General features: G+C 44.8%; 1 protein-coding gene and 1 pseudogene across 1 annotated transcript in view; both read right to left on the reverse strand.

Annotated features, from left to right (window-relative positions):
* Nucleotides 1–401: 401 nt before the first annotated feature.
* On the reverse strand, nucleotides 402–3,105 carry LOC113488649 (annotated as a pseudogene).
* A 7,206-nt stretch (nucleotides 3,106–10,311) lies between these two features.
* RPRD2 (regulation of nuclear pre-mRNA domain containing 2) overlaps nucleotides 10,312–13,663 on the reverse strand; it is a 26,057-nt gene continuing 22,705 nt past the window's right edge. The window contains exon 7 of the mRNA XM_026863930.1: nucleotides 10,312–10,436. Coding sequence (XP_026719731.1) covers nucleotides 10,312–10,436 — 125 coding nt within the window. The remainder of the gene's footprint in view (nucleotides 10,437–13,663) is intronic.

A 13,663-nucleotide genomic window follows, 5' to 3' on the forward strand; every position in this document is an offset into this window, starting at 1 on the left:
GATTTAGCACTTACGTACATGCTGTAGTTGGGAAATGTCAGTGCTGGGTTAATGGTTGGACTGGATGATCTTCAAGGTCTTTTCCAACCCAGATGATTCTGTGATTCTGTGTTTCTGTGAACATCTCACTATTAGCCCAGCTGAGCTGCTTGAAAGTCACTTCTGCAGTCATCAGCACTTCTACTCAATGGGACTGTTAGGGGACGGACCTTCTTTTCCTCTCCTCACATAAAATAACTTTGCTCTGGAGGGGTCAGCGGCTACAGCTAAACACTGAGAAAAGCGAATTGATGCTGTGTGCTTTTTCCCAACATAAGAGTATGCACAGCTTCAGAAATGTTATACATGAGACATGAAGATCAATTAAGAGCATAAACAAATTAAGGTCGGCTTCTCCTCCATCACTTTTTCCATTCGAGAAGATTTTCACAGTCAGTGTCCACCTTCTCTGGTTTTATTATATTGTCTTTCTTCGCAGGAATAGCCACTTCTACTTTCTGCTTTCGTGCTTCAATTTCTGCTTGTGACTTTGCCTTTTTTCCCTTTTTCAGACACTAATTTGCAAGCGATAGACCTGCTTTCATAGGCTCAACTCTCACAGGGGTGGTGTCATCTCTGCTTGGGAGCACGAACAGTCTGTTTTAATGTCTCATGATTTTCTTTCACCTTCTAACAATGCAGCATTGGGAAATCCTTCATTCTCAACCCCTTTTCTCTTCTGGTGTTTCTGATGTTTATTTCCTTTGTCATCTCCCAGTGGCTTTTCCACCTCCTTCTCTTTGGATTTTGTAGGATCTTTGATACCCTGGCTCTCTCTTCCAGAAGGTTTTTCAGGGTAATTTCCAGTTCTGTTACGATTTTGGTAGCTCTGCCCACCCAGATAATCCTCCCTACATCCCGGAGCATATGGCAGATCCTCTCGTCTGGTCCCAGATGGACCAAACCTATCTGGAGGGAGGATCTCTCTGTTTACTGGAGGTCGAGGCTGAGCACCAGCAGCACGGCCCTTTTCATACCATTTCCTCTACTCCTTTTCCCCTTCTCTCTCTTTCCTTTTCAATCAGATCACAAAAGCTAAGAGATCTGCCGCAGTAAGCTTTGATATCATTTGGTGGAACTTCCATTATCTGTTAAAATAGTGCCCTTCTCCTTCCCCGTTCATTGAATACTGGAGACCCCGACCCTCAATGGTATCTTCTGTATGTGGGTGACCTTGACCTTGACCAGTGATAACCGTGTGACCTTGACCTAGTACGATAGTTATAACTCCTCCCTTTGCCTCTTCTTGGATAGAGCAGTGACCGTGAGTAGGAAGGAGAATGGGAACGGCTGGATGATCAAGAGCAGGAGCAGGGGCGGGAAGAACGGGATCGTCCCTTGGAGTCGGTGTCCGAGCTTCTAGATGAAGGGAAACCTAGACCTTCAAAAAAGAAAAACGCACCAAAAAATTAAATGAAGTTAATTCAAAACAGTCACTCTCCTCTTTTTTTTTTTTTTTTTTTTTTTCCCCCCTGCAGATTTGTTTTGTTTTTTGACTCTCCATATCCTTATGTCAAAGCTTCCTTCGGCTGCTGAAGAACTTGCCAACATGTGAAAGTTTCTGCTTACAAGAGAGAGCAGCCACTGCTTTGTTAGTGCAAAAGCATACAGGAAAGGAATCTGTTTCCACGCACTTCTATCAGATTGATTGATTTGAGGTGGCGTATACTGGCCTCTACTGGTACGTGAACATTTTTCACCACTCCACAACTACGTGTGGTGCAAATCATTTTTGTTGCAGTAAGATGCAAAAACCCCAAGTCTTGATGGCTGCAGTGCAGCATCAAACATCAAAAAAACCCCCAACTAGCCTGAAGACAGTCAAGCTCAGCTTTACAACGCCAGCTTCATCTACTTAACATCACTACTCACTTGGCAATTTGTACCGGATGCAAAATACTTGTACTGCAATCTTACATACGGGACCATTCAATCCACACCTCTAGCCCAGAGGTCCTAGCAGAATTTTCACATACCTCTGGCTCTAGCCAAGGGTAGGGACTGCACTGCAAGAGAAGTAATTTCTAAAAGCTTCTGAAGTCAGCCTCCAGGGATAGGACCCAGTGCTGTTACTCTAGGAAAGATGCTGACAGCATTACTAGGAGAGAGCTCTTCAGGCTCCTGCCCAAGTAAATTCTGGGGACAGAAAACATCAGCTATCCCGAGTTTTTTCTTCACAAGTTTTTATTTTGTTGTTTTTTTAAAGGACCATTTCACATTGTTCCGCATATGTTCATTAGCATCATTCCTCCTCTCAAAGTCCTCCACCCATTGAAGATTTCCTTACAAACAAGCCTGATCTTTTGACTTCCTAAGAAAAATTGATCAGAGTCAGCAATTTCCTAGGAAAGCCACCAGTGTGCAGTCCAGGTTAACATCCCTCCCTGTACCCACATGAGGTAAGCGAAGAGGAGATGAAGACAATTTCTCTCCCATATCTCCTCCCAAGCGCTTTGAGGTAACGGTTACGGTCAGAACAGGGAGACGCAACAAATCCAGGCACTAGACCTTTTCAGGTTCTGGCCTCAGGGCTGTCAGGGGGTGAAGGGTGTCACTGCAGAGAGCTTTAGTAAAAGTAAAAACCTGCTCTGTAACTCTCAGCCAGCTGTAATCTCTGCCCTAGCTGAGCTAGTGACCAACGTACGGAACTCCTCTCCCTCCTAACCCCCAGCATCATCCAGCCCATCTAAGGATAGAGAGGGCAGTGGAGATCCTCCTGGTTCTCCTAGACAGTCTGCTTCTCTGTTACGGCCATGTAAAGCAGTTACCTGGAAAACGAACGCCTGCGCTCCTTTGGAATCGTTTTCTGTTCCGTCTGTTCCTGAGCAGAATCATCTAAGCTGGTTGAGTCTGGACTTTTTCTTTTCCCTGTTAAAATAAGTTTGACCATCATTACAGTTTGACCTTTATTACAAAAAGACACCACGAAACAAAACATGGCCAATATGAGGAAATGCAAACTGCTTGCAGATGGTGGACATGCTAGTTAAACAAAACCCATTTAGAATTTCTACAAGTTTCAGGGAAAGTTTTAGGATGACATTGGTCTTGTTTTAGTTTTGCATGTTTACCATCTGCACTGGAAGAGTCTACTGGAGAAAACCCTATGTCACTTCTGCTGATGTCAGATGCACTTGAGCATACCGGCCGTCCGACAGGCCATCGAAACACAAACGTGAAAAACAGCCCAACTTCCCTGAGCCAAACCCCCACTCTTCTTTAAGTCTCGTCGTTCTCTATAAAATTCCTCCCTAAATCAGTGTGGCCACCAGCATCCTGCTTGTTACTTTTTGTTTACTGAATCTGAGGTTCTAGACTATCTGTGGGATAGACTCTGGTTTTTGTTTTGACATATCTCTAAGATTTTATACACACAATGCAACCTTACAATCTATCTATAACAAATATGTAGCAAAAGGAAGGACTAACTTGAGGCTGCAATAAAACAAAACATCCAACGGAGAGAAAGCAGCTTGGCTATTTACTAAATAGTAAAATAACTGCGTTGCCTTCTCCAATAGTTTGTTCCATCAGTATTAACCAAGTCGTTAAAAAAAAGAATACTGGAGGCTGACTTCTATGGGGAAATCAATTTCTTCATCCCTATTCAGGCAGGAATCGAGTTGCTTTCCATCTGATCCTTTACGTTTCATTTGTATATGTAATTATGGCTTCCTCAGAAAGACTTCATTCTCCAGAGTCCTCTTTCCAATCCTGAACTGGAATTTTATTTTAAATAATCTTCCTGAGAGCACATATCCCCTTTGTGAAGGCCAGGTCAAATTAAGCCATTTAAAAATTAATTACCACATGTATTCTCCACAACGATCTGTGCATATTTATTCCCTTATAAATCCGCTGTGTGTCTGTTCTGAGTTACGGCCTCGTGTAACAGGTTACAAGCAGCAGTATATTGAATTTCTGTAGCATACTTACACTTCCCAGTCTGCTCTGCCACTTGCTGAGTGAATTTTGCCGGCTCTCACTGGATGACCTTTTGGCATGAGGAGAGAAAAAAAATCCCCTTCAGTTTACCAGAAGATCATTTTTTAAGCAAAATGGGTAAGTTCGGGTTACTTGCCAGTTGTGGGTACTGATGGTCCTTGGGGGCCCAGAGGACTTGGCAATGCTGGCTGTCTCAGTCCAGGTACCTGATAGCCCTTGTGAACCGGTGCAAGCAGTTGGAAAATCAGCTCTACTAAAATACAGGAATCACTGCATATGGTGAGAGAAAACCTACCTTCTCTTCCCACAAACTGCAGATCGACAGGGGAGAAGGTTCAGGACGTCCCGTGGCAGCCGCCAGTGCAGCGGGAGGGGTCGGCGCCACGGGTGCTGGTGGGGGTGCTGGAGGGTGCTGCTGCCTCTGCTTACGGAGCCTCTGTGTGGAACCAGGTCCGTTCCCGACGTCGTTCACAGCCTCGTGGCAGACAAACGTTTACAAAGATGTACATGAACCTTCAGCAGCTCGATGAACTAAAGCCTCCACAGAGTAAGATTACTGGTGTATTCCCATACATACTATCCATCCTAAAATAAACCAACATGCAAATATATTTAGATCAGATCTAAGGAGGAAATTCTCCCTTGTGAGGGGGTGAGGCCCTGGCACAGGTTGCCCAGAGAAGCTGTGGCTGCCCCCTCCCTGGAAGGGTTCAAGGCCAGGTTGGACGGGGCTTTGGGCAGCCTGGGCTGGTGGACGGTGTCCCTGCCCGGGGCAGGGGGTGGCACTGGAGGGGCTTTAAGGTCCCTCCCAACCCAAACCAGTCTGTGATATATGAACACATCCCACTACACACTGGTGTTAAGGACTGGTAACTCAGACTATCTGTACGTAAAGCTCTCCAGCATTAACACCGAATTTGAAGCTGAGTCAATCCTGTTAAACACAAGCGTGACCTGAATTTGCCAGGTTGTCTCTCAAGAGCTGTCAGCTTCTGTAACAGCAGGTAATGTATTTGCAAAGGACATTTAGCCTTATTCCATTTAGCCTTGTTTAAGCAGATGTAAATTAATATTTTCTTCCCTTTCAGCTTAATGACTGAGCAGACTTTTCTTACAAACAGTTTATCTAAAAGTCACCGCAGTACCTGGTGTAGGCACTTGTTAGCAACTAAAGTATCGGGAGAAACACCTGCCCGATGACACGCTGGGCGTGTATGTGCCTCAGAGTCCAGTGATGCTCCTCTAATACCTGGGTATAATCAGAATCATCAAAACAGGTTTTAGCTAAACTAAGGACATTGTTTGGGTTCTAATCAGCTACAAAAGCCTGTAGATGGTTAATGGGTGATGCAGTCCTGAATTGAGAGCATGAAGCTATAAATGTCCAGCAGTGTAAAAAATGTCTAGTATGCAGGAAAGAGCTGCCCAGTGTTGACAATTCACTACTGTGACATTCAAAGATGTAGAGTCGGCCGTGTCTTGATGTTTTTACTCGTCTGTTCTCCACTGTCCAGCACAGTGAGAAGTCACCAACCTCAAGGTTAATGAATAAGACACCTCCAAAAACCGTTAGCAGGTTCAACTACTAATCTCTCAACAACTCTCCCGTGGAGAATAATGTGGATTAAATCCTAACGACCCATTTGCTGCAGACCACAGTAACTCACCAGCATTGGCTCTACAGTTTTGTATGAGAGAAAGGACTGCGCACAAACTAAATGCATTTGATAACTAATACTGTAATCAGCTGCACACTTAGACACTCTTCTCGTACTCATCCTTCCACATGTAAAGAGGGTTTAACTAGATGCATAAAAAGGGAAAAAAACTCTTCTGCCTTTGTTTTTTCTTTTCTGCAAGAAGAGTCCTTTCCTATTCGGGGTATACTTAAGTATTAAACAGAGCTGGTAACAAAGGAATTTTATTATCCTTCTGCTTTCAGAAGAGCAGGTGTGATGGTTTTGAATTAACAAACATGGGAGTAACACTTACATTAATCACAGTAACTGTTTCCTCAGCAGGGAATAACTATTGCCTCAGCCATGATTTCTTTACAAATGAAACATAACAGCTCTCCCGGAATAGGATCGTCTGAGGAGGAGGAGAGGGAGGAAGAGGACGGCTCCTCGGGTAAAAAGGGAGGCTTCTCCTTCTTTCCTCTGGCATAAGCTTCCCTGAAAAAAGTTAATGATGGGTAAAGGAGAACTTTCCCAAGCTTTGAATTTTATCCAGTGAAGACAGTAGGTGGCACACTCACTCCACATTAGCCTTCAAAAATGTAGGCATTTGGTTTTAACTCCTTTTCTCTAGCCGAAGCACTAGAAAAGGGAGGGGGGAACAGTTTTCCTTCTGCAGAACTCTTCCCTTCATTGGATCAACTGAGAAATTAGCTCAGACTAGAGAAATCATTTTCTGACAGCTAGAGACCAGGTGACATCAGTCCCACCTCTCCTTTGCCAGGGGGAAATGTCAATCGCAGGCTCAGGACAAAGTCAGTCTCCGCCTGATTATGTTTTATAACTGGAAGAAATCTATGTTAGAGCTTCTGCAAAGGGAGATCCATGGCAGAAGGACAGAGGGGCTCCCAAGTGCGTTTTAAAACAGCCACTCCTGTCAGCACACAGCAGGATTTTCTTAGTTTACAGCCACAGGAAAACATCCCTCTGCTTCACACAGGGGATCTGATAGATGTGGAGGGAATCTCAGTCCAACGGCTATTTGTTAAATTCCGCAAGAAGCCTTACAAAGATAAAACAGAAGCAAAAGGCGCTTTCAAAAAAATGATGCCACTGTAAACAGGACTGAAATGTTTTGCAGAAATAGGGATTCTTAGCGTAGCATAAGCTTAACCAACTTTCAGGGGTGTGAACAGCAGGACCGCCCTATTTTAATATCAGAAATCATCACCGATTTTTAAGGTGAAGATACAATGACAGTACTGCTGCCCCCGTGATTAGAGATGCTGGCCAGCTCGGTGGCACTGCCACTCCGACACTGACGTGTGGCTTCTCTCCTTCACTTTTTTGGTCAGACCAACTAATTCCATACTCATGCATTAGTAACGACTGGTAGATATCTTCCACTCTGTGTCAGCATTGCACCCTCTGCACTGGGATCTTCCACCTCCACCATGAAACTCCTGGGAATTCCTGTGCTCTTTTTAAGTCTGGGAGCAGACTCAAGTTTACTGTCCTGTTGAGAAAAGAAATGCAGACAGATCTCATCTTAAGACTCACGCTTAAAATGACATTTCAACCACTATTTTAAGCAGCAAAAGCCTTTAATCCTCTCCTTTTGCCTAGCCTGAGGGTTGCTTGACTAAAATACTCATTTTCCTAAGTGAATATAGCCAGGATGCTTTGCTGCAAAGGCTGAGCAGTGTTTTGAACTCAGTTGACATTCTCTGGCTTAACTTCAGGGTCCTCAGGGGTGAAATACCCCTCAGCTCACCATGCCCGAAGTGCAGTTCGGGGCAGGGGTTAATACAGGGCTCTGGGTCAGCCGCTGGGGAAACTGATATTCACCACCTACAGATGAAGGTTGAACTCAGAGCTGATGCCCGTACGTACAGTGAGTAACGTTAAATGTCATGAATACTCAACCAAAGACTTGTGTAATTATAACACGCAAATATTCAATAGTTGGGGCCAAGAGAAACGTCATCTTTTTCTACAAAATACTAAAACCTGCGAAATGTCACTAAAAAGAGTTAAAGCGAGAAAAATTTGCAGTAACATTGAAATATATAAAAATATGCATTAAAGTTCACAGAGAAAGATCTATGGACATATGTAACGTCTATGACCTCGAAGAAGGAAAATTTCCCATTGAAAATTCCAGCTTTCCCTAGAATTTTGAAGGGCTTTGCACTATTGCTGTATTTCAGACCAAGAGAAAAAATTCCTAGTAGGGGTATTTGTGTATTTGCTGTGTAACTGCCAAGGTAAAACAGTTAAAATCCAAGTGACACCAGAAGTCCCCCACAATCTTACCCCATTTGTTGTGCAGTTCTTTATATAGTGGCCAGGTTTTCCCCAGCGAAAGCAAATACGGGACGGTGGAGGTGGACCCAAGGGTTTCTTCACGTAACTAAAAGTTTTGGGGAAAAAAAAGAAAATGGTATGTACAAGTCTCTCTTGTTCCAACAACCACCTCTACAATGTCTCCACAGTCTTCAAAGAACAGACAAGACTTTGCCAACACTTACTTGACTGGATCATCAGGGCTTGTATTTTATCTCCTTCGGAGGCGTTGGCTTCAGCCGGACTGCCGGTCTGTTTAACGGGTAATTATTGGACATGCACATTAGAAACACATTTAATCTCCCCAGCCAAAGACTCACCCAACCCTGTAAAAAGCAGCCCGGCAGTAGCTGAGGTTACACAAAAGCAGCTGCTTGTATGAGCCAGTCGTCCCAGAGATGTCCTGGGGAGCCCTGACGCCATCACAGGGTGTCTCTGGGCCTGTGAACCTGCTTGGAAGGAGCACTCTCGGGCACTCAACACCTGAGGCTCTGTTTGACCCTACATCAAGACTTGTGTAACCAATCCAAATGTCTTCCAAGTGGACTGAAGCTATGCCTAGAAAAAATTACCCTATCCAATGTTTTTAAATGGATTCTTAAGCTCCGGAGTACTTGAAGGTGAAAATCTCCACTGTACATTTAATTGAGAGAGATGCATGCAAGTGTCAGGGTTTACATTTTGCAGCATTAGAAGGACATACAAATTCAGAATCGGGGAAGTTGCTTTTGCTGGCTGAAATTCAGCTTCAGACACAGAAGTGTTAAGAGGAATCGAGCCTTTTATAGTTCCTCAGCACGACAAAAGATTCTTTTCAGTAGAAATTGGACCATTGTGTGCTGTAGGCAGCCCAAACTGCATGTCCCCTGCCTACTCACTCCTTCAAGCTAAGCGGTTTAACTACGGTCCGCACAACCTGCAGGTTTTTTCCCGTTTGCTGTGTCCTTCTAACACACAAATTGTAGCAGTAACCTTACACAGAACTAGATCTTCAAATTATCCAAGCCAGCTGATTTTTTTGTAAGTAGCATTTGTTCAAATGTTCTCATTACACACTAGTCTGGATACCAGCAGGGTCCAAGGGAGGGATGTAGAGGATACGGGTTTCCAAGAACCCATCATTCAGATCAACCCCTCATGGCTTTGATTTTATACGCGTTCATTCACAAAAGCAACCAACTAGTTCCAGCAGTTTATTAAATGGTTGTTTCACACACACAACAGCAACAGAATCCAGATTGACATCTGTGAAACCCCTTCCGTTACCGTTTAAAGAAAAGCTTTACAGATACGTGACTAATTTGTTTCAACCCAAACAGTTTACAAGACACATCCGAACCCCACAAAGCATCACTAGGCACAGACCATAATCCAAACACCACATTTCGTGCGTAGCAATAATAAAGCAGAAACCTTTTCAACGCGCTGCCTCTGTGCCAAGCCCGTCTGCGCTGAGGAGGTTGGAGTATAACAGTTTGGAGCTGCTTTACGTTTCGTTCCTGCATTTTTCTGAAATATGCACATTTTCTCAAAAGCTTAAACGTGTCCAGCACTTGGACAGCTTTTGGCATTTTAGAGTCAAACTTCCCGTCAGTTTACAGAACCAAGGACGTGTTCAGGGGCAGCACTAATGGAGACCAATTTCTTCTGGTGACTACCTTCCAGAGTAACTGTTGGGGTTTTTCCCCAAATGTGCACAGTTTAATTCTGCAATGAGAGAGGGAAGAAGAGAGTGGGAACAGATTTCTCTTTCTTGGAAATGAACTGAAACCTTTATTTTCAGAAGAATGAACTGTTTCCTCTGCGTTAGGCCCTGGCTTCTCTAATCTTTGTAACTTTAAAGACTAGAAATTTGACAGGCTCACACTACGCCTTTTTACAAAGTGCAACCACTAGGGCTTTCCCAGACAAAGTTACACATTGCTGAGCAAAACAGGCAGGCAGTTCCATAGCAAACCATGGCATGACAGCAGCCTCAGAAGGACACCTCTGCCAGTACGCCACACTCGCACATTGGTATATTCCTACAAACAATTAGGTACATTTGCACAGTTTACACAGTCTATGTTCAAACAGATTCGGTTGTGTTGTCCACTCTCCATAGACTACAAGTTATGAAACTGCGCAGCATTCAGAGACCGGATCTAGAAATAACTGCAGGGACTAGAAACTCAACAGTGGCCACGCAGTTGTCCACGTCACAGCAACGTTTCTATTTTGGCTGTTGCGAACGTCCATGACTTGCAGCCAGTTAAATTCTCCTGCGAAAATTGTGTCAGTCTCCAACACAAACTTAACGAAAAGTCTAAGCAACAGTAAACAGCTCCTGAAGTGCTGCTGCTTTGTGTCTTGAAGATGAGCAATAGCGCAACATGATGTTGAGGGACTCCACTTCTATCTTCCCAAACTGGGAACTATCTTTATGGGATACTATGGAAATATACACACATCTTAAAGTTAAAAGCATTAGTTAAAATATTTAAAATTAAGTTTTGTTCACATTACAACAGTTATCCAGTACAAGATTTAAAAATACGAAGTAATTGGGATTTTTTTGTTATTGTTGGGGTTTTTTTAAGTCCTTGACAAGAACATACACATACCTTAATGAGCTGGGCCAGAGGAGTGGGTGCAGGAGAGGCTGTTCACAAAAAAAGAAACACATGTTCAGGTTGTACAATCAAAACATAGCAAAAGTTAACCTCTTCTGTAGTCTGAAACTCTGCACTGTATCCTCCGAGTGTCGCGGAAAGAGACATTTCCAACCTAAGGTAATTGTGTGGGTTCAAAACAAAGTCCAAAGCTATGACAGCTGCAGAGGGACTACGTGGTTGATGAGAAGCAGCTGAACTCAGTGTGCTGGGTTTTTGTTGTTTGCATTTGCAGACAGACTATGAAACTAAACCACTTCATCAGATGAAGTGGAAGATCAAGTGCAGAACTTTAGAATGCCACTTTGGTTAGCAACAACATTTAAATTCATGGCAATCTGTTAAGAGACCTTTACGTACTCAGAGGGGACCAAACAATATCACCTCAGTTATAGAGCTTTAGGAACAAATACTCAAGTATTTCAGGACACAGAAAGGAATCGTTTGGATGCACAGAACTGTCCTCAAAATGTATGGGATATGTTGATTTTGGTATTTGTTTGAACCGCCAAGTCAAAAGTAAGAAACAGTACCAAGTGGAACAACAACGGTTTCTCAGTGCGTTTTGGTAACGTCTTCCCAAACTGTGGCCCAACTGGGGGTTGTCTGCAAACTGACTGAGGGGGCACTCGACCCCGTCGTCCAGATCATCAATAAAGATGTCAAACAGGAGCGGTCCCAGCACCCAGCCCGGGGGGACACCACTTGTGACCGGCCGCCAGCTGGATTTAACTGCGTTTACCACAACTCTCTGGGCCCGGTCGTCCAGACAGTTTTTGACCCAGCGAAGTGTGCGATTGTCCAAACCTCGAGCAGTCATTTTTGCCAGGAGAATGCTGTGGGAAATGGTGTCAAAAGCCTCGCTAAAGTCCAGGTACATTACATCCACAGCCTTTCCCTCATCCAATAATCAGGTCGCTCTGTCATAGAAGGAGATCAGGTTTGTCAGCAGGACCTGCCTTTCATAACCCCATGCTGACTGGGCCTGAGCATCTGGTTGTCCCTCATGTGGGGATGGCGTTTAGGATGAGCTGCTCCATCACCTTCCTGGGCACTGAAGCCAAGCTGACAGGCCTGTAATTTCCCGGATCATCCTTCCGACCCTTCTTATAGATGGGCGTCACACTGGCCAAATTCCAATCAGTCGGGACCTCCCCGCTCAGCCAGGACTGCTGGGAAATGACGGAAAGTGGCCTGGCGAGCACCCAGCCAGCTCCTTCAGCACCCTCGGGTGTATCCCGTCCCGTCCCACAGACTTGTGTGTGTCTGTGTGATGCAGCAGGTCACTGACTGTCTCCTGGATTGCAGGGGGGTCGTTCTCCCAGTCTCTGTATTCTGGCTGCGGAGGCTGGATTGCATCAATACAACTAACCTTGTTATTACAGACTGAGGCAAAGAAGGCATTAAGCACCTCAGCATTCTCCTTGTCACTTGTTACCAAATTTCCTCCTGCATCTAGCGGGGGATGGAGACTCTCCCTGGACTTTCTTCTGCTACTGACATACTTACAGAAACTTTTCTTGTTATCCTTGATTGCACAGGCCAGATTAATTTCCAGTTGGGCTTTAGCCCATCTGATTTCCACCCTGCCCAGCCTCACAGCCTCTCTGTAATCACTGTGTGTGGCTAGCCCCTTCTTCCAAAGGCTGTAAACTCTCCTTTTCTCCCTGAGTTGCAGCCAAAGCTCCCTGTTCAGCCAGGGTGGTCTTCTCTGGCGTCGGCTTCTCTTAGAGCACCTGGGGACCACCCGCTCCTGAGCCATTAACACTTCCTTCTTACAGAGCGCCCAGCCCTCCTGGGCCCCTGTACCCTTCAGGACAGACTCCCAGGGGATCCTTTCAAGTAGGTGCCTAAACAAGACAAAGTCCGCCCTTCTGAAGTCCAGGATGTCAGTCCTGCTTAGCTCTCTCCTGACCTCTCTAAGAATAGAGAACTCAAATATTTTGTGATCGCTGTGCCCTAGTTGGCCTAGACATCAGGAGTGCGGGATGTGCTCGGGCCAGGAAAGCAAGTGGGAGAGGAGTGGGGTGACTCCTGTGAATGCACAAGAGGGAAATAACGCTTAGGGTGAACAGTTACTAAGACTGAAGGTGTGGGCACCTGAAAAAATGCATACTGCCTGGCCCGGAGTAACTTCAACTGCAAACTGGAAGAAAAGTGCTTAATGCTTCCAAGGTTTGGGTTCTGCAACAGCCTGCCAAGGGAAATAAAGGAGAGAGCAAGCAGCCAACCCCTTATTGCCCCTGTGGAGCGCAGTAACCGTTTGATGGGCCTGGAGAGCTCTTCCAATCTCTTCTTCCTTCAAATTAACTGCCTCTGCAGGCACTGTCCTTCAAGATACGTGTTCCCTCTTCACTTTTTAATTGCTCTGATGTCCTGTTGCTTGAAGGAGTAAACTTGCTGATCAAGTATTTTGGTGGCAAAATGTGCTCTGCTGGCAGGATCGTTTCGCTTGTGAGTTGTGCTCAGGTACCAACTCAGATAACATGGTTTCATATAGCAAGAATTATACTTTTTAACCAGTTCACAAGCACGGGAAGGACTTGACCATGTTGGATCTCCTCTCCCGTTACCGCTGCCGTTGATGCAGATCCCGTGTGTGCAGAGTCCTGCTGTGGAGAGCCTGGGGCGAGGATCCCCACTACACGGTACCGGTCTGAGGGGTTCACCTGGGATGTTAAAACAATTGTGCTGAGCATCAGTTTAGGTGAGAAGAAAGTTTAAGGCCTTCTGAATTCAATGTTTACACACCCTAGGGTCCTACAGCGGTCAGTTAAGATTGCTGTCTTTGGGTTGTGGCAGCAGGGCAGGATTTGGCCGTTCCCTACACAAGAAAAGCCAGTAACTGTCCATCTGAACCTGCCATGTAATTCAGGGTCGACTGAATGTTGTTGACATAAATCTTATATTAAAACTACCTCTAGGAGTGTTACTACTTCTTTCTGCAAATTAAAATTAACAATAGCTCTCATCATTTTGGAAAAAAAAAAAAAAAAAAAAAAAAAA

This window comes from Athene cunicularia, assembly GCF_003259725.1.
Source record: "Athene cunicularia isolate RWA chromosome 25 unlocalized genomic scaffold, athCun1 chr25_part1, whole genome shotgun sequence".
Classification (NCBI taxonomy): Eukaryota; Metazoa; Chordata; class Aves; order Strigiformes; family Strigidae; genus Athene; species Athene cunicularia.